The 21033-nt window shown below is 63.2% G+C and overlaps 1 protein-coding gene across 2 annotated transcripts in view; it reads left to right on the top strand.

Annotated features, from left to right (window-relative positions):
- The window catches only part of LOC117650019 (integrin alpha-PS2), a 49141-nt gene that overhangs the window by 8543 nt on the left and 19565 nt on the right, over positions 1-21033 (top strand). For both annotated transcript variants that reach the window (XM_034393266.1, XM_034393264.1), the window contains exons 2-3: positions 17294-17415; positions 20369-20466. In XM_034393266.1, coding sequence (XP_034249157.1) covers positions 17294-17415; positions 20369-20466 — 220 coding nt within the window. The remainder of the gene's footprint in view (positions 1-17293; positions 17416-20368; positions 20467-21033) is intronic.

The raw sequence follows: 21033 nt of genomic DNA, 5'->3' as shown, positions 1-21033 counted from the left end.
GCGCCAACTGGTCTGCGCGGCGGAGCGGGGCGCGGCGGGGCGGGGCGGGGCGGGGCGGGGCCGCCAGATGTTCAGATCACTTGTATCAAGGCCGGGACGCCAGTGGACGCCAGGCGTCGCTGTGCCGTCATTACGTCGCTGCGCCTCGACTGCGCGTCGCCGACCAAGACGCCAAGACGCCAAGCCGCAGTCTGGTGACATTGTCGCTTTCCGCGTTGAAATGGTACTGTAGGAATCCCCACGCGTCGCCACGGCAACGGACTGTCAGCTGGAATCAAATCGAATCAAGGATCAAGGCCGCGGAGCGAGGCAGGCAGAGCGCGCAGGAACAGAGAAAGGCCCCCGGCCATGTAAATGAGACCGCGGGGCGGGATGATCCGATCCGATCGCGTGCTCTCTGTCGGCGGCGCGCTGCGCTCGCGGTTCGGCGGCTCGCGTCCGCGGCGTCGCGCGGGCAGCGCCGCGGCGCGGCAGTGCCAGTGGGCGGCCGGCCGGCGGATGGAGGGAGGCAGAGCCTGGCAGAGCCGAGGGCACAGCGGCGTGGAGCGGCACGGCCAATTCCAGGCCATATTGGACACTCGAAGGACGGCGGGACGGATCGGCGGCTCGGAAGCAGCATGGCCTGGAAGGCTGGATGGCCGCATGGTCTGCGCGAGGACTCCAGGACTCCAGGCGGACTCCAGGCTGAATTCAGTCCGATCCAGTCTCCATCCGGACGAAACCGCGGGCAGGGCAGGGCAGGGCGGTGCGGCCGAGTGTGGTGGGCGGACCGGCCCGTCTGGCCAAGACTGTTTGAATAAATAGGCGACGGTCGCCGCCCAGAACATCCTAACTTCCCATAGGGACACGCCGGGCCCGCCGCGCCGCCTGACTGCATTTCTTCTGGTCGTTAGCACGCGGGCCAATCAGATAGCCGGTGCAGCGCGACGCCCCGGGGCCAGCCGCCAGCCCCATTCTGTCTCTCTCGCGCTCCTGCGGCCCGCCCCACGAGTGCGACGGAGACAGAGCTACGAAACGACGCTTCGGAAATCAGCCCGCAGGCCTCGCGGTGCTACCTGGGGCCTGCGCCGCCGTGCGCGGCGCGCAGCGTGGGTCGATAACCAATCACAGTCACACGCCGCCGCACCGCCGCGCCGCTGCATCGTATGTCAACATTGACGGCGACCTGCGGCGCCCCGACGCCGGCCACGCCGGCCACCTCGCCTCCCTTGTTGTTGTTGATGTTGGTGCTGGAGCGGTGACGTCACATGGCGCCTGTTGCCACCCGGGCGCCGCGACGCCGCCGCGGTCCGTGGTGCAGCGCCGCCATGCCGCCGCCGCGGCGCGAACTCGCAGCGCTCGCAGCGACGGCCGACGAAAACGAAAATAAGCGCCGGTTCGCCGCGCTATGAATAGACTCGGGTGGTTCCGCCGCGCCGAGGCCCCCGCCGCGCCCCGCCCGGCGTGAGGCTGCTGGGAGTACCCCACTCTGATTCATTGGGCGGCCAGCCCGATTTTGCACCTGCGCGATGTCACCATGGCGGCCTAAGGCCGGTAGAAAACAATTTTCAGGCTCAATCCTTGCGGGGATTCGAACGCGGGATGTGTGGCTTAGGAGTTGACGCCTTTGACCACGCGGCTACGCAGCGCCAGCCGTATTCGCCGTATTACGTCGGGCGGCATTAGCGCTTTGCGGCTGTCCGGCGCGGCCGTGGCCGTACGGCGTGGGGCTTCCCAGCGCCGCTCCCGGCCGGCCACGGCCTTTGCAGCCGCCCCTCCGTGTCCCGCACCATCCTGACGCCGCCCTGCCGCCGGGCCGCGCGGCACCGGCATGCCGCACATTCACTCCGCATTCCCGCTCATCCGGCGCGACGTCCAGGCAGTGTCCTGGCCGCCCCGCTCCCCTTCGCCGTCTTGGCCGCCTTCACTGGCGGCGACCCGGAGCGCGGTGCCCTGGCGGTGCCCTGGCGGTGCCCTGGCGGTGCCCTGGCCGTGCCCGGAGCCCCGTGCTGAGCGACGACCTCGGCGTGACAGTTTGATTGCGCCGCGCTGGAGTCGCCGTCTGCCTTTGTGGGTCCGGGCGGTCCGGACTGCGAGGAGAGTTTTCTCCAGCGGCTTCTCCAGCTTCTTCCAGCGTCCGTCTGTCCAGGTGCGAGGCGGCCTCCTGGACGACGGCGAGCGCACCAGTGCCGCCACGGCGCGGCCGTGCAGCCACGCCCACTCAGCACCTGTCGTCCGCGAGTGTGATTTGCACACATGACGGGGCTGGAAATGCGTCGGCGTGTCCAGAGCCGGGCCGTTGACGGGGCCGGGGTCGAAGTGCTGAGTACGCCGGGCCAACGGGCCGGCAGGGCGTGAAGGGTTCGGCCTGAATAGGCCTTGCAGGGCCGCGGCCCGGTGGCACGTTTCCAAACGCCCCCTCCCCTCCCCCGACGCGCTGACACACGCGGTCAGGTCCCTCGTCGCCGCCGCGCCGCGGTTTGACGTGCGCGTTGTCTGTCGTGGCGGCGGGGCGCGGCGCGGCGGTCTGGCGGGGGCGCGTCGTGGCCCAGTTCCTCCTGCTCGGCGTGGCCCTCGAGGGCGCCGAGTAGCTGGCCGGCCAGGACGGCGTCGGCGCGGCGGCATGGGCACGACCCTGCTATTCCTAGCCGCCAAACCTCAAGGGCCAGGACCCCCGCCGCAGCGCCCGGCCCCGGTGCGGCACGACCGACGTACTCGGGGCGGCAATACACGCAGCACGCCGACGTGCAGTGTAACGCGCTCGAAATTAGGTCGGGTAAAAAAGGAGAAGTTCCTTTCTGCTGAGACAGACGGACTGGCGGGCGCGCGTGCGCGTTTGTGTGCGTGTGTTCGTGCGTGTCAGTGTGCGTTGGAGTGTGTGTGTGAGTGCGGTGTTTGTGGCCGAGCAATCAATAAACACTCGCGCATTCCGCGCTCCCTGTGTCGAGGCGGTCGAGGGCGCCGAGAGGCCCTTCTTGTCGTGCGGCAGGCCCTCGCGAAAGCCCCGCCAAAGCCCCGCGCCCCTTTCACAGTGTGACGGCGCCTCGGACGGCGCGCTCAGCAGGTGCGGCCAGGTGCGGCCTGGTCGCCTCACCGATTCATGTCTTCATGTCCGATGGCCGTCGATGGCGCGATCATCACTTTTACTTTCGCTGTGTGTGTATGTGTGTCTGTCTGTGTGTCTGTCTGTCTGTGTCTGTGTGTCTGTGTCAGGGCGCCGCGCGGGCCGTGATTGTGGCGGGCTAATTTTACATTGGCGGCTACTGAGTGGCCCAGTGCTGCCTGTGCGAGTCGGCCTGACCAGTCGGCCTGGCCATTGGGTGTGGCGTCGGCGCCCCCGGCCGGCGGACTGCACGCAGAACGCGCACTTTGCTCTCGAGAAGCTGCCCAGTAGGCAGACCGAGGGTTGCCAACTCTTTCAACAACACTGCGTCGCGGGACTTTTCGCCTACTTGTGTGGCACCACTGCTTGTGAGCGCCAAAAGCGCGCCTGTTGCTTGAGGTGCAAGATGTCATCGACCGACGTTGGGCCGACGGCGGCACTCTCTCACTCTCTCCGCGTCGCGTTGTGTTGGAAGCACTGTGTCCGGCCGGAAGCGATCACTTGGCGCCATAGCCTCTCTCCGTGTACGGTGTCCACTCGTCATCCTCCTGCCGATTGCGCGCGCGAGCACGCCCGCCCGCTCGCCAAGCTAGAGTGGCCACTCGTCCGTTTGATTCATGGTCCTTTGCCGGCCAGAGCGCCGCGGAGGCATAGAGCACGTTTACGGTCCCAGCGGGCTGGGGTACGAGAGGGAGGTCTCGTCGGTCTGTCTCTCTCGCACCCATACGCGACGCCCCACGGGTGCGAGAGAGACCGCCGACTCAGCCTGCAGCCCTACGCACGCCTTATCGGTTTATGGGCTCTCCGCCGTACCGGGTCATCAGGCCTACTGGTCACGCGCGCGTGTGTGCGTGCGTGTGTGACGCGCTGCTGCCTCTGTGTGCGTGCCTGTAATGTCATCACAACACCGAACCCTGCACTTTGGCTCGGCATGCGCCGCGCGGCCGCCGCATTACTTGCAGCCGAGCAGCCAATGGGGGCGGCCCGTTTTGGCGCGAAACTCGAAGTGACGCTGCTGATTGGCCGCCGATGGCCCGATTTTCGTTCCGGCCCTTCTGATTGGCTCGGCGGCCGTTTAGCCGGGCCGGCCGACACAGCGGCCACTTTGTTTCAGATCGACGCGCGTCTCTTAGCTCTTTTAGTTCTTTTACGACTCGGAAACGAGAACGGGAACGGCCCTGGGACTCGGGGACGACGTTTCAGATTTCAGGCGTCGTTTCGTCGCGGTTCACTATCGCCGCCGAGGCCGTGGACGCTGTCAATGGACGCCGTGGACACTGCTGTGGCGGATCCAGAGGCGACCTTAGGGGGCAGATATACTCTTTTTGACCACTTACAGTGGACGCTGTCAATGGACGCCGTGGACACTGATGTGGCGGATCCAGAGGCGACCTTAGGGGGCAGATACTCTTTTTGACCACTTGCAGTGGCACGACGCCGTGGACACTGCTGTGGCGGATCCAGAGGCGACCTTAGGGGGCAAATACTCTTTTTGACCACTTACAGTGGCACGGTATTTTCTCTTTGCCTATCTGTCAGGCGACTTTGTGCTATTATTGGGTCGCCTACGCGGTCACCTGCATTCGCGCGCTGTGGACGTAGTGGACGCCGTGGACGAATGGAGACGCGAAACCAAATTTCCGGATTGGTCCACAGGTCCACAGCAAGCGAGGCTCGCGGCGCAGCACAGCACAAGGCCAACACAATTAAGCGTGTGTGTATGTGTGTGTGCGGGCGAGCGCTTGTGTGTGTGTGTGTGTGTGTGTGTGTGTGTGTGTGTGTGTGTCAGTGTTATTAGCAGACACCAGCCGACAAATCTTACCGCCGTCGTATAGATCACACAGTAGCACTATACTTTACTCCGCCAATAGAAGCCTTACGACTCGGACAGCAGCCTTGCACCTTTTAAGGGAAATGCGGTTATGCCCCAGCGGTGCAGTGGCAGCAACAAAAACAACAACAGCTGTACCGAGGAGAGATGTGGCTGCCACACGGGAGCGGGGCGCCCAGCTGGGACACTGCAACGGGCAGTAAACTGCGAGACGACACGCCGCCGCCACGCTGTTGGGGGGGATTTCGAGGATTTAAAATGCAGAAAATGTAGCGGCCGCGGCGGACTCCAGCCGCGCTCCGGTCATACTTGTCCAGCTGTTCCAGGACTGCGGGACGACTTTCCGGGTGGCGGCGGCCCGGGCTGCCCCGTTCTGCGCGTACTGTCGTATGGAAAGCTCTCATGCCGGAGCTCGACGTCGACGGCGGCTGCGGCGACAGCGGACAGCGCGCGGCCCGGCGCGGGGCCCATCTCCCTAAATCAAGTCCAGTCATAACGTTTCCATCAGCTCGGCTGGCGGCCGAGGCAGTGTAGGGCCCAGGGCCCGCCACGACGGGGGCCTCGCCGCGCGCCCCTCCGCCTCGCTGTCAACGGCGGCGTCCCGCGGGATGAAGCGTCCTGGTTCTCCCAGGCGGGAGATTTGAACACGGGTTGGTATCCAGAATGCCCTCGGTGTCCACGATGCGAGCCACGATGTTCACGATGCCCACGGTCCACGGTGTTTAGTGTGTCCACGGCCTCCAGTGTGTCCACGGTGTCCAGTGTGTCCACGGCGTCCAGTGTGTCCACGGCGTCCAGTGTGTCCACGGCGTCCAGTGTGTCCACGGCGTCCAGTGTGTCCACGGCGTCCACGGCGTCCGGCGGGCCGAGGCCATGCGACTGGCCGGCGGGAGATTCAAACGCGGGGCGGGGAGTGCGGGCGGCGGGACAAGCAGCGAACGAGGCGAGCTTTAAAGTAGCCGAGCCATAAACGAGATTATTAAACTTTTTTCCCCGGCGCCCCTCGCCGGGACTCGAACCCGCGCCGGGGTCCTCTAATGGGCCGTAATTGGGACGTGGTGCCCGCACTGCACCGTGCAGCAGAGTGATTCCGAACAGTGCTTTGTCTCCCTCGCACCCTTTCGGGGCACCCCATGAGTGCGAGAGAGAGACCTGCCACTCGGATTTAGTCTGCCGGGCGCTCATTGTGTTGAGGGCGTTGGGGGCAGCGGCAGCGCCGGCCGGCCGGCTTCGACGGCGAGGTGTTGCTCGCGGCGCCAAGCCCGCGGCGACGCCGGCCATCAGCGTGCGCACCGAGCGTCTCGAAGTGCGACCCGGTGGCCGGTCTGTCTACGGTACGCCCCTCAGCGCGAGAGAAGCATTATGCCGTGGCGGCCCGGTCGGCCCCAGCTGCATCTGCACCAGGTGCATCCCAGTGCGGTGGCTTTTGTCACGGTGACTGGCTTGGCGGACGAGCGCGGCGGAGCGCGGCGGCGGCGCAGACAGACGGCTGGGTCCAGCTGCATGCATGCATACGCCCTGCGCTGATTAGATCCGCTACACCACGAAACTGGGAGCCCCGTTCGGTTTCCCCGCGGGTGTTTTTCAAAATGTTTTTCTGCCGGTCTGGTCCCCGGTCCCCACGCCCGCCTGCTCGGCCACGATGGGGACCACACCTCGGCGGCGGCGGTCGTCGCGGTGGTGACGGACGGCGCCCCGGAGCGTGGCGGAGCGTGGCGGTCGGTAAACTGAGCCTCGCCGCGCACCGCGCCGCACCGCGCGGGGCTAGGCGTCAAGGTGAGGCTGAGACAGAAGCGCACTTATGTGTGGAGTGGACAGGTTGCGTCACCGCGAGAGCAAATTTACCTCCGGAAAAAAAGATGGGGTGAGAATGTTGGCAGCGCCGGGCAGCGCGGTCGTCCGTATGGATACATGTCGCCGCCAGCCACGTGGTCTTCGTCGCCGTCGTCCAACGGTGCCAGGCTCATTCGCACGTCCGCGTCGCTAACACGATAACGCCCTGCATGGGCGCGAGCAGCGCGAACAACGCGAACCTCGTGTGCGCCTCGAGGGCCTCAAGGGCCATAAGCCGGCAGGGCAAGGGTCACACACTGGTGGGCGCACCGCTGCATTGCGGCTGTAAAGACCAACGGGAAGGGCTTCCCGATCGCCTGCTCCTTTGCCTTCGCCTTGCACTTCTCACTTTGGTGTGTCGGTTTTGTTTTTAGTTTCTTTCCGGTGGGCTTTTGTTTGGTGACCCGATCCCTATGTCGGCCAGGTGTCAAGCCATCACTTTCGCCGCCGCTACCCGCGCGTACCCTTTCGGAGCCAGACAGGCAGCCAGTCAGGCAGACAGACAGGCAGGCTGCCAGACAGACAGCCACCCACTCGGGCGCGGACTGCACCACGTCGGCCACGTCGCGCGGGTGCGTCGTGTGTGGGGACCGAGTGGCGTAACATCCGCCCAGGTCGGGCCCCGCCGCCCCGCCCCGCCCCGCAGCACTGCGCGCGGATCCGCAGTCCCGTCCTAACACCTCCCGTACCGATATTGAGAAATGTTTTTCTTTCGTGACGGCGCGGCGGCCGTCACCTGGCCGTCACCCCGCGGTGCGTGGTGCGCTGTGCGACGCCCACCCCCGCGGCGCGGTGCTCGACGCGCTGCTCGCCTCGTTTGATTGGCTGCCCGTGATTTATCGTCCTCGGTGCGTCCTGCAGGAACACCAACACCACGCCACTGGAAGCAGCAAGCAGTCGCCTTGCTGCTGGAGCTGCTGGAGAAGGCTGTCTAGAGGAGAATGGTCTCCAGCGCGGCCTGCAGGAGTCGCCGGCGCGCCGCTTCCGCCAGTCACACCCCTTCGCGGCACTCCTTGCCGGCCTGAATGACATCCGCGGCGGGGCGGGGCGGGGCGGGGCGGGGCGGGGCGGGGCGGGGCGGGGCGGGGCGGGGCGAGGCGGGGCGGGGCGGGGCGGGGCGGGGCGGGGCGCGGCGCGGCGCCTGGACGCGAGGCATGAATGGGCAGTGTGTAGCCGCGGTAGGCGCGTAGGCGACCCATGTGGGCCAGGCGCGGCCAGGAGAGCAAACGGGAGGTGGAGGGGGGGGGGACTTGACTGAGAACGCATGCGTTACGGGCCTACTGCCTTGCCGAACCTGCGCCGCAGGACCGCTGCTGGAGCCGCAGCGTGTGTTGGTGGCGAGCGGTTCATTCCAGCATGCTAATCAGTGGAGTAGTCGTTTGTTTTTCCGAGTGTGCTTGTTGGTGGAACTTGTCGCTGTGCGTTGTCCGAGGCGCGTTCGCGTTCGCGTCAGTTTATACAGTGCCTTTATCCGCCGTGTCTTATTTTTTGCTGCCTTTCCTGGAGGATGTTTGGAATCCAAATTAAATGGGACTACACGCCGGCCTCTGTGTTGTTCGCTCACAATGTTGACTCTGTGCCTCTCGTCCCGCCCTGGCGGCCCCTATATACTAGTGGACGGGCCAGAAATGAGATCAAATCTCTCACTCAGTCGGACCCAGTGTACACGTACTACTATACTACTGATCCCGGCAGTGAAAAAAAAAGATAAGGGGCAATTAATAACAGCGTTCGAAATGATCTACACACACACCGATACACACACCAACACTCACACGGACAGGCGCGTGGACACACACGTGGGGCAAATGGAATTTTCGATGCACATCATCCGATAATATGCAAGCGCAGCCCCCTTTATTGAAAACCAAGCCCTGAAAATCGGTTCGTGAATAAAGATTCTTCTTGATGGCTCGCTGGCCTCTTCGGTGCCCACGCGTGTCCTGTCGCGGTGGTCCGCGGCAATGGTTTGCCGTGGCGGCGAGGCGACGCGACTCCTCTCGCTCTGTCTCTCTCACGCGCACAGGCCGTCCTATGCTGGGTGTGGGTGCGAGCGAGACAGAGCGACACAATCTGCCCGCGGGCTGCAGAGGCTGCAGCAGCGCCACGGTGCCGTTTGCCGTTTTGGCCGAGGCGAACTTGCATTCCTCCGATATCCTTGCAGTTTTTTTTGCGGCGCGGCCGGCCAGGTGGTTCCGTTTGACGCGTCGGCCGCGTCCGCGAGCACTGGCGAGGCAAAGGCAGGCAAGGCATCCCCGGGGGTACACCGTAATTTGAGCGAAAATTGCATGCAAATGCTTTGGCGATCACGGCACTGCCACGGCACTGCCACGGCACCACGACTCGGCTCGGCGTTGGGCGGCTCGCTAAGGCAGAGAGGTGTCCGCCCACCCCGTTCGCTTCCCTCGCACGCCGACACCGTGCCGGCTCGCCACGCGGACGAACTGACGCCGTGAGGAGGGATTCGAACCACCGAACTCGGGGCCAAGAGTAGGAAATGCGTTTTGGATCGTCCTGGACCTTCGGCCCACCCATGGCGACGGCAACGAAGCCGCCAACGCACTGCTTTGCCTCCTCCAGGCAAATCAGGCCGGACCGTCGCTCTGTCTCTCTCGCACCCCTACGGGATGCTCTACTAGTGCGAGAGAGACAGAGCGACGCACAGTGGGCCAGAAGACTGGTGGAGGCGGCCAAAACTCTAGACGCGTTTTGAGCTCTAGAGTCGCAAATGGGACTCAAACCGAACGTGTGACCCCACCAATGGATTCCTTGTTCGGAGAGCAATCCATTGGTGGGGTCACACGTTCGGTTCCACTCCCATTTAGCGACTCTGGAGCTCAAAATTCGTCTAGAGTTTTGGCCGCCTCTACCGGTCTCCTGGCCCACTGCGCGACGAAGGCTGGACACCAGGACGGCCGTGCAGCCCGCCAATCAGGCCGAGTGCAGCCGAGTGCAGTGCGCCCTGTTGGGCCGCCGCCGCGATCACCGCGCCGCACCCCCGGTCGCGTGTGCAAAAGTGCAAGTCTGTCTGGACTAAGCGAGCAGCCCGGACCGCCCCCCGGCACGCCACGCCACGCCACGCCACGCCACGTCGGGGCGCAGTCGGCCAACACTTCTCCTCGGCGAAGCAGCCCGAGCTTTACTTGACTCCAGTAGTGAGCTGCACTCGGCAGCAAGATTCATTGACTCCAAGCTAGTGGACTCCGGCCTCTAGTGTCCGGTCTCCACGGCGCGGTGAGCTTACAGTGACGAGTGTTCGAGTGAACTCCAGCAGCTGACTGCTGGACTCCATTTCGGAAGCAGCCTCCTCGTCCCGCAGCAGGCCGGCCGGCCGGCGGCGTGGCACAGTGGGCCAGAAGACCGGTGGAGGCGGCCAAAACTGTAGACGCGATTTGAGTTCCAGAGTCGCTAAATGGGACTCGAACCGAACGTGTGACCCCACCAATGGATTGCTCCCCGAACGAGGAATCCGAGGGGGCAAAAACTCGGGATTTTGGTGTACACATGATTCGGAAAACGCAATAATTTCATGGCTGATTCGCCTTATTTCGCAACGCACCAGGGTGATGTTGAGCGGGATTGTGTGTGATTGTGTTCGGAAAGAAATGATTTCGGACTGATTTTGCCTGGTTTCGTGAGATTCTGCCTGATTTCGGTCGAATTAAGTGATTTTGGTTGATTTCGGATTGCTTGATTTCGCGTGATTCTCAATGATTCGCATGTGATTTCGGGGGCCGTGTACACATGATTGCGCGAGTTTTTGCCCCCTCGGAGGAATCCATTGGTGGGGTCACACGTTCAGTTCGAGGCTAGCAACTCTGGAACTCAAAACGCGTCTAGAGTTTTGGCCGCCTCCACCGGCTCTCTGGCCCACTGTGCGCGGTCTGGTCTCGTGGGTGATCCAGTGATTCAGTGTGCGGTGTGCGTTGCTCCGTGCCCGGCGTGTTTGGCCACACCCGCGCCTCGCCGCCTCGCCGGCCGCGCCGCCGCGGACAACAGCGAGCTCTTGAATGAGCAGTGGGCGTCGCGGGCACGGAGGGAGAAGGGGAGGGGGGGGGAGTGGTCCAGCGGGTATCAGATGACTAACTGCTGGACGACTGCACACACACATGCACTCACACGTACACAGATTGGACGCACATGCATCGCGGCCGATAGATTCCTTTCCATTGGACAGTGCGAGTGAGACAGACGACGGCGCCGCGGACTGGACGCCTCTCGCATCGTAATTCAGACAGCGATGTGCGAAGGGAGCAAGCCGACGTAGACGACGCGGCGCGTGGTCAGTTCGGTTGTTAATTAGCCAAAACGACACGGGAAGTGCATTTCCGCGGCGCCGTCATCGCAGGCTGGTTCCGAGAGTCGTCCTCGTCGCTCTGTCTCTCTCGCACCTTTACGGAACGCCGCATGAGTGCGAGAGAGACAGAGCGACGAAACGACCCTTCGGAATCGCGGGCGGCAGCGCGGCAGCGGAGCGAGGCAGTCCGACTAAAACGGATGAAATCGTTGTTAATTGCACTCCACTTATTGCATTAGCCTCCCCCGGACAATTCATTTTTATTGTGGGCCCGAAAATGATGACTCGAGCGCCAGAATTAATTGGCCCGCGTTTTTTTTGGTGTCGCCCCCTCTGGGTAATGGCCTTCTGGAGGACGACGTGCGAACGAGCCCTTGGCGGCTCGGCGTCGCGCGTTTGGCGTTTCGGTGTGGACTGTACCCGCGGGGCGTGGGCGGCGGCGGTGGCGGCGCGGCCCGCCGGTCCACCTGGCGCTGTAGACCGAATCCGACAGTCACCGCTCTGTCTCTCTCGCACCAGTCAGTGACGCCCCATGAGTGCGAGAGAGACAGAGCGACGAGAACGACTCTCGGAATCAGTCTGCCGCCGCGGCCGGCCCGTCTGATTCACAGCCACAGCGCCACTCCCCGCCGGCCGGCCGGCCCGGCCCGGCCGTGTCGTACAGCGGCCCAAAAAAGGAGCTGCATCGCAGTGTGCCGTGCGCCAGAGGGAGACAGAGCGTGTTGTGTTTGTTCTGTAATTGGCACGCCGTGTTGCTAACCGCGCCGCGCGGGCTGCCTACCTGCCGGCCGCCGGGTGCAGACTCCAGTGGCGTGGCGCGTGCCGCCGCGTGTGTTCGCGGAGATAACGTCCGGGCCTGCCGCCCCGTCGCTCTGTCTCTCTCGCTCTCGCGCGGGACGCCCCGCGAGTGCGACAGAGACGGAGCGAGTCAGGCGGCTGGCGAGTCGGCGTATCAGTCTCGACGGCGGCCTTGGCCTCGGGCACCGCGACGACGCACCGCCAGCACCGCCAGCTGAGACTGAGAACGAAACCGCGCGCGAAATCAGGGACCAAAGTGAGCTGCGCCGTGCGCAGGCCGCACGCGTGCAGTCATTCATTGAACTTCGACTAAAATTCATCGAATTTCGACTAAAATTCATCGAATTTCGACTGAAATTCATTGGATTTGTACACCGAAATTCACAGTGATTTCCCCTTGGCCGCACGCGTGCAGTCATTCATCGAATTTCGACTAAAATTCATTGAATTTCGACCAAAGTTCATCGAATTTCGACTGAACTTCATAGGATTTGTACACCGAAATTCACAGTGATTTCCCCTTGGCCGCGCGCTTGCAGTCGTGCAGTGCACTGTATGGACGCGCGGGTGCACCGTGAGCCTCGCGGGCGCGGGGCGTGAGTCAGTCGAGCGATTCGGAACACACTCGTTTCGTCGGTCTGTCTCTGTCGCACTCACGGGGCTCCCGAGGGAGCTTCAAACCGCCCGTCTGAATCGCGCGGCAGGGTGACGCGGGTCTCCTGAGTCATCGGCACTACCGGCAGAAGGATGTCGTCGCGCTGTCTCTCTCGCTCGCGCTCGTGGGCCGCCGCGAGTGCCAAAGGCGTGCGAGCGAGAGAGAGAGCGACGGGCGCGGCGATCAGGAAGAAAGGACTCGGCAGCGAGTTGATAATGATTTGCACGGAAAGTGATTAGGGGGCGTGGGCGCGGCGGAAAAGGCTTGCTGGCCGCGATAGTGAGGGAAGCATTCGCTGGCGAAGTTCACCGAAAAGGACCAGGATGTGGCGCGAAGGGCTGGACCGCGGAGTGTGGGTGGATCCAGGGGAGGCGATGAGGGCGTCGCTCCTGAAAAGTAGGTGGCAGCAAGTCGCACTTTGCCGCTGCACTGTTAAAATTTGAGTCGTCACTTGATGACAATTTCAAGGCTAATTTTCCTTACAACAATGCGCAACAATGTCATCAAAAAAGTTGATGACATTGTTGTCACGCCCATGCAATAAGTATAGGAGCTTTGATGAAAACGTCATCAATTCGTGATGAGATTGTCATCATTTGAAAGTGATGAAAATGTCATCCACGTTTTTGTCATAAAGTAACTACAAATTTTCACACTGGGCAGGCAGACAACTTTTGTGCCCCCCCCTCAAACCCGTCTCTGGATCCGCCCTTGGTCCTTATTACAAAAAGCGGAGACCGGCCAACGGCCAGCAGGAGGATAGGATAGGCCTGCCCACACCACTCGCCTCGTCTGTCCGTCCGTCTGTCCAGACGCTGCCCGATCCAAGGCAAGCCGTCCATATAAGGGCCGCACCGGTTGGTGAGATTCGACCTCAGCGCCTGCTTCTCTCTCTCTCTTTCTCTCTCGTTGCCCTTGCGTGCGCGTGAGACGGTCTGTGCTCCGGTGTGTAGACCAAACCCCCACGCGGAGGGACCCGTGACTCGTCACCCGAACTGAACAAGGATGGGTCGTATGCGTTGCCGGGTCTCGCTACGGTTTCTGCATATCCTCCGCGCGGGCACGGCCGCCATACAGTGCAGGCGCGGGCAAACTTGACAGTGACCCGGTTACCGCCTCGCGAGGCTAGAGGCCTAGCCCCGCCGCCGCGCCGTGGGGGGCTCGGTGCGGCCCGCGGCTCGCGCTGCTGGGACGTCGCGGAGCAGAGCTGCAGAGCTGCAGCGCGGGAAAGACGGCAAAGAGCATAACCCGACCGCCACGCCGCCACGCCGCCTGCACGGACCGTGTACCTGCTTGTCACTTTGTCTCTCTCGCACTCTTGCGGCATGGCCCATGAGACCCATGAGTGTGAGAGAGACAGAACGACAGAAGCAAAGCTCGCAGTCAGTCTGCTGGCGGCATCCTCTGGAGCATGGGCCTGGCCGCGCAGAAGGTGTGAACTGTGGCGCCATCTGCGGGAGGAAGAGGCGGGGGTCCGCTTGGGGGTTCGGACGCACAGTGAGCCAGACGACAGGTGGAGGCGGCCAAAACTGTACACGCGCTTTGAGCTCCAGGGTCGCTAAAAAGGACTCGACCCCACCAATGGATTCCTCGTTCGGAGAGCAATCCATTGGTGGGGTCACACGTTCGGTTCCAGTCCCATTTAGCGACTCTGGAGCTCAAAACGCGTCCGGGACTTTGACCGCCTCCACCGGTCTTCGGGCAAATCCACTGTGGGACGGTTTGGACGCCCCGAGAGGTCGTTACGTTATTATTAAACGCACGGCAGGGCGGGACGCGGGACGCGGCGGGGAGTGAGTGACCTTATGCCTCACGCCAGCTGCCTGCCCTGCGAGTTACCCTCCCCGGAGGAACACCGGGCCGCTCTGCGCCACCACTGTATGCACCCGCATTCTGTGCCAGGACTGGCATGATAAATCAAAAGTCCAGCCAGCCGGCCCAGCGGCATGATTCCGAACAGCGTGTCGTCGCTCTGTCTCTCTCGCACCCCTTCGGCACGCCCCATGAGTGCGAGAGAGACAGAGCGACGAAAGCGATGTCCAGAATCGCAGCAGAAGCGATAGAGCCCCTGCAGACTGATTCCGGGAGTCGTTTTCGGCTGTCTCTCTCGCACCTATCCGATATCGCCCATGAGTGCGAGAGAGACAGAGCGGCGAGAACGACTCGCGCCAAAAGTAAGTGCCGCACTCGGGGGAAAAAATTTCATTCATTTCTTTTGCCGCCGTTTATGATCAAATATGACTGGACAGTTTTTCTCCTTCCTTTTGGTTGATGACCTGTGATGGTGGCACCGACCTCTCCTTCCGTATGTAACTCTCTGCCCCCCTCCCCCTCCCCCCTACTCTCGCTCACAGCATCGGACGCCCCAAGACGTGACAGCAGCAATATGGCCATAATCCGGCCACATGCAGCGAGTGAAACAAAAAAAATTGTGTATCTTCCGCTCCTTCTCCTTCTTCTTCTTCTTCTCCTCCTTCAACTGCCCGGGGCCGTTTCGTTCATCGTTCAGCGAGGTGCTGAGTAATGACCCGAGCAAGGTGTGTGTGTGTGGCGCAACGTGCAACGCGCAGCAACGCGCCAAATGTTACCTTTCCGAATCGGGATCTCCCGCACGTGTGTGTGTGTGTGTGTGTGTGTGTGTGTGTGTATGTGTATGTATGTGTGTGTATGTGTGAGTGAGGCCATCCAGCAGTAGTACGCACCGTCGCGCTGTCCTCGCGTTCGGCCCAGCGGGTCACAATCGTACACGGCAGGTGCGCACAATCATCTGCTGCTGTTGGGGCACCGAAAAAAAAACCTCTGCTGAGAGCTTTGCTTCAGCTCAGGGCCAGGTCAAGCTAGGGTGTGCGCGGCCGCGGTCCTGGTGGCGTTGGCCGGGAGGCGCCGGGCTCTGTTTCGGCCTAGCTGTGGCCGCGGTTTTGTTTCACTTGCGAACTGATGCCCGTGATTGCGCACAGAACGCATCACGCACGCTGAATATTCCCTACCGTCACATTTTTGTGTTGCTTGGTATCAAAATTGCCGTCTCATCATGAGCTATTGGCCTGTCACACTCTCAAAACAATTGGTGTGGTTGCGTACAAAATGCATCGCGAAGACTGAAGTCTTCCATATTGACGGCCGTAAAAATTGGGGACTCGCTGAGCGCCGTTTATGACGGCTCGAACAGGGGCCGCGGCGGCGCGGCCGAGGGGGAGGGGGAGGGGGGCGTCGGGCCTGTCGCGCCGCGCGCCGCTGTGCGCGGGAGGGGCCGGAGGGGTCACGCAGGCCGCGGTCCGAAGGAGGGCATATATGGTGCAGGCTGCATCAAAAGGAACTGTCGACCTCCTCAGCTTTCTTGTTACCCTGGTAGGCCTGAAGTCGAAAAACGGCCACGGCCACGGCCACGGCGACGGCCACGCTCGGGCCCCCCCTATATATATATATTCCTTTTTAGTATGTTTCTGAGCAGTGTACATTGCCTCAGCCCGGGCCTCCCCAGCCCCAGCCTCCACAGTTCCCAAACCTAGGCCTCTGACCAAACTGTACACACAGCCTCGCACATTTTGCGAGTAATAGCTCAAGCTTTGATACGCTTGACCTAAAAAAGAGAGGAAAAAACAAAGAGCGTGCGACGGGACTCGAACCCGGGCCCGCCGGGCCGGGGCGTGGAACGTGCCGGGGCGTGGCGTGGCGCGGCGCGACTGAATGGGTTAGAGATGATGGGGCGCCGTGGACGGTTTTACTAATGAGCTCAACAGGATGCATGTTCGACATTCATAAACACGGCTCGGCGGGCGGGGAGGGGGGAAGGGGTGATACGATCTGAGTCCCGCCACCTTGAGGAGGTGGACACGGGGAGGAGGAGGCGGAGGGGTCCGCGTCGAAGGACACCTTGCGTCGTCGCTGGAGAATCGAAGGAAGCAGAGCAGAAGAAGACTGATTGCGAGAGTCGTTTTCGTCGCTCTGTCTCTCTTGCAACTATACTGGACGCCCTATGAGTACCCTGCAAACTCAAGTGTCGACATATAGTACACTCCACCTGGAGTCAACCTAGCATGTGTACACTTCACCTGGACTGGAGTCAACCTGGCACGACCTGGCATGTACACTCCACCTGGCGTCAACCTGGCATGTACACTCCACCTGGCGTCAACCTGACATGTACACTGTGGCTACCCTTTGCACGTAAAGCAGAGCAACAGTGTACTTTTCGGGTAAACGCCACCTGGCGTGTACTTGGCAAGCATGCTCCAGCCTGGAATGTACTTGCCAGGTTGACTCCAGGTGGAGTGTACACATGCCAGGTTGACTCCAGGTGGAGTGTACATGCCAGGTTGACTCCAGGTGGAGTGTACTATGTCGACACTTGCGTTTGTAGAGAAGGAGAGAGACAGAGCGACGAAAACGACTCTCGGAATCAGTCTACAGAGCCCTGGACTTCCCTGTCGGCTATCCGCGTCGTTTCCACACACACAGCACTAACCCACTGCTGGAGTGGCTGGCACTGTCTACGCACTGTAAGGCCCGGAGCGCCACGGTTTTACGGCGCCGTTAAAATATTCCCCGCAAGAAAGTGGAATAGATAAGCGGCGATAAGCGGGGGCAGCGCGGCGCGCGGCGCATCCCGATGACCACCTTGTTCTCGGAGGGGAGGCGACGGACGACGACGCGCTGCCGATTCGGCGGGGGCCGCGTCACGGAGCCACGTCCCCGAGAGGCTCGACCCGCGCGCACGCACGCAGGCCGCGCACCGAGAATACTCGATCGCCGATAGCCATCGCGAGCTAATCGACTAATCGAATGCTTGTTTTGCAGGGTGCTGGTCGGGGCCCCCGAGGCGCAGACCGGGCAGCCCGGAGTGTCGCGGGGCGGCGCCGTGTACCGCTGCGACACCCGCGGCGCCGACCACTGCCAGGAGATCCCCTTCGACCGAACCGGTAAGTCTGTCACTCTTTTCGAACATTTGAGCGCAGCTTTTGTCTAGGTAGACCTTTCAGGCGGCTATTTGGGGAGGGGGGATTGTGATTTTTCCCCTTCTGGATCCGCGCTTGCCCGCGCGCGCTGACCAACCTGGGAGTCATGACCTCCCCCGCGCGCCCTGGCGTGCCCTGGCGCCGGGCCAGCCGGGTAACGCAAACAGCGGCCGGACCCGCCTTGTTTACCTGCCGCCTCATTCCGAGGATACAGTAGTTCCGTCTCTCTCGCACCCCTACGGGACGCCCCATGAGTGCGACTGAGACAGAGCGACGGAACGAATCCCTCGGACTCGGGCGGCTGGCCGCCTCAAAGTGCGTCAAGTGCTTGGAGGCGAGGTCCGCAGCGAGTTTGGCTAGCCGTTTCGCCGCGCGGCGAGCGGTCGCTCTGCACACTTTTCGGGCCTTCGGACGCCGAAGAGTCCCACACTGCATCAATGTCGAAAGGGTTGCCAACCTCCACCGCCCACTCTGCTCAGTGAGAGCAAGGCCCAGTACAGTACGCAGGCTGAGGTTGGCCACCCTGTCTACACTCACCCTGGTGCATCGTGGGAATTGGGGCCCGCTTGTGTGGCATCACTGCCTCGCCGTCGATAGCACCCCGCCGACGGCGCCACGCCTCTGGCTACGCCGCTGCCCCGCGCCGCGCCCTGGGGTTGGCGTGGCGGCCCGCCGTTTGGGTGGCTCCTTTCGCCCCGCGGCCCTCGCGGCCCCGCGCGCCACTTGCCCTGATTGAGCCGTGTGACCCCCGCGGGGCCCTGGCCCGCCCTGGCCGCGCGTCCGTGACTCAGCCACCGGAAATCGGCCATCGGCCGCCGCAGCGCCGCGCAGCGCGCCGTTCGAATCGAATTTAGCGCGCCGGAAAAAACACCAGCGCGTGCTCCTTGGTGGCGGTCGGCGCTTCGCGGACGATTCGGTGTTTCAGCGACAGCTCGTCGCGGCGTCGCGTTCCTCGACGTGCTCCGACAGCCAGTGCGGTGCTGGCCGCGCCGCCGGGCCGGACCTGCCTGGGCCTTGCTTGGCCTGCTCCGGCGCGGTCCGCCCGGCCTCGGCCTCAGCTGCCGTATTAGGACTCGGGGCGAGTCTGCTGCCCGTTGTGGTCACTGCCCCGGCGACCCCGGCGCCGCCCCGCCCCACTTGCGGCTCAAAAATGCAACCGACGCGCTGCTGCAGCGAAAGAGACGCGTCAGTCGAGCGATTCCACCGCCCGCGCCTCTCACTCTGTCTCTCTCGCACTCGCGGAGTGTGTCGTGGCGGTGCGAGAGAGACAGAGCGAAAAGTGCGGGCGGCGGTATTGCTCGACAGGGGTAGTTGAGTTGATTTCGTCGCGACGGACGCGGCCTGATCTAGACGCAGGGTGGAGCGGTTCGACGCCGTGGTTCGACTCGCCTCGCAGCGCCACGCCCAGGATCAGCGCGACAACGGGATGGATGACCGCGCCGCGCGGTTCGCGCTCGCGGCCTGGCCGAGGGCTTTCGTCGACCTGTCTCTCTCGCACTCACGGGGTGTCTCGAATGGGTGCGAGAGGGACAGACCTCCATCCGGAATGAGTCTGCTGCAGGGCACGGCCAGGGCACGGCCAGGGCACGGCCCCGGTGCGCGATGGGAAAGGCAAGGACGGGTCCAGCGGTCCGGCCCTGGGAAGTGCCTGCACGCACAAGCGCGCAGCGCACTAGAAAGACAGGTCCGCGTCAAGGCCATCCACCCCGGAGCCAAGGACAGGAGGATCCCGCCAGGGACTCGGCGACGTCCTTATCAGAAGAGTCCACCGCTCGGTCTGATTGGCAGTGTGGCGGCTCGCGGAGGACGATCGGCGCGTTGATCGGCGTGGTGGTCGGCGTGGTGATCGGCGCGGTGATCGGCGTGGTGATCGGCCCGTTGATCGGCGCGTTGATCGGCGTGGTGATCGGCCCGTTGATCGGCGTGGTGATCGGCGTAGTGATCGGCGCGGTGATCGGCCCGTTGATCGGCGTGGTGATCGGCGCGTTGATCGGCGCGGTGATCGGCCCGTTGATCGGCGCGGTGTACTCCGCGTGCACCCGGACATGACGCGCCGAGACGTCGTACGGCGAAGAATGTGCGCCCGGAGTGAATGCCAAACCGGCTATAAAAAGGCGCACAAAGGAAATGCCCTCCCCCGCAGCCGCAGCACCACCTCGGCTCCGCCCCGCCGGGACTCGAACCGTGGACCTTGCCGCCGCTGCGCGACTTCAGTGGACTGCACACTGCACTACACTCGATGGGCGCTCTCTCCGCGATCCGCGCTCGCCGCACTGCTGCCGGCAGACTGCGGCATGGGCGCTACCGCCCGGTTGTCTACTGCCGACCCATCAATCACTGATAACGCCCGACCTAACGCGCGACACACCACTGCAAAGAAAGCGGATGCAGCGCGCGGCGGCGTGCGCCGCGAAAACAATATGTTGTACTTACGTCGTGTACACTCTACTTTTTGGTCTGCCCTGTCGGCGTGTTCGTCGGCACCGCAGGCGCGGCCGCCGCGCCGCCGCTCTCCCTCCCGTTCCGTTCGTTCCCGCTGGCTCCTTTTCGAATCGCTTCGGCCGAGGCTTTGGCGCTGGCCGCTGCTGGAAATGTATTAATTCAGATGGCAAGGAAGGGCTGTCATGCCTTCGCTGCCTTCGCCCCGCGTTCCATATGCACGGCGGCATGCCCTGCGCCGCGCTGGCCGCGCTGCGTGCGTTTACCACACAATGCCCTCCTGGATCCCGCCCCTGGGCCCTGGGGCCCTGGGGCCGGCGCGCACGCTTGACCAGAGGGCTCCTGGCAGCCCGCCACTGCCCGCCGATCCGAGCCGAGCCCCGCAAGTGCCAAGTGCCGCAGAGGGCCGCGCGAAGGCCCCCGCCAACTTGACGACGACCATCTTGATGACGTCCACCTCTGTTTCCTCTGTCCGCAGGCTCCAAGAACAACTCCCAGGGCCAGCAGATCGACGAGAAGTCCAACCAGTGGTTCGGCGCCACGCTGTACAGCTCGGGCGACGACGGCGTTGTCGTGGTGAGTACTGCACTGTGAGAGGCCGGCCGCCGTGCTGGGTAGGCAACCCGCGGTCGCGCGTGTGCCCGGGCTGCCTGCCGCCACGGCGCTCTTCTCGCTCTCCGTGTCCGGGGCCGCCGTCGCCCTGGCCGGCCAACGCGGCCAAGCGGTAGCAGTTACTCCTGTTAAATCCCCCCCCCCTCTCCGCCGGGGCACCCAAGCCAGCAAGCACCGCGCTGCACGCGAGACCAATTTATTTACGACTGGCGTGATCATGCGTGTTTGTCACGCCAGTCTCGCTCCTCCTTCTTCTCCTCCTTCTCGGTGTTCGTCTCCACGCCATGTATCTGTCGGCCGATCTGGTGCATTTGTCGTAGTGCGCGTCGCCCTGCCCTGCGCGCCCTGAGAGCACCGTGTGCACAGTGGCCATTGTGTGTCCGTCAGCGTGGTCTGCTTCGCCTCCTCCAGCAGCCCAGCGCGGCCGCAGGCTCTATGTGTCCGTGTGTATGTGTGCCTGCGCGCGCGCATGTGTATAGTTGTGTGTGTGTGTTGGTGATTGAGTGAGCGAGAATACGCGTATGTGTGAGT

Source organism: Thrips palmi, unplaced genomic scaffold (genome assembly GCF_012932325.1).
Source record: "Thrips palmi isolate BJ-2018 unplaced genomic scaffold, TpBJ-2018v1 HiC_scaffold_4, whole genome shotgun sequence".
NCBI lineage: Eukaryota > Metazoa > Arthropoda > Insecta > Thysanoptera > Thripidae > Thrips > Thrips palmi.
This window is presented reverse-complemented; position numbering and strand designations above follow the sequence as displayed.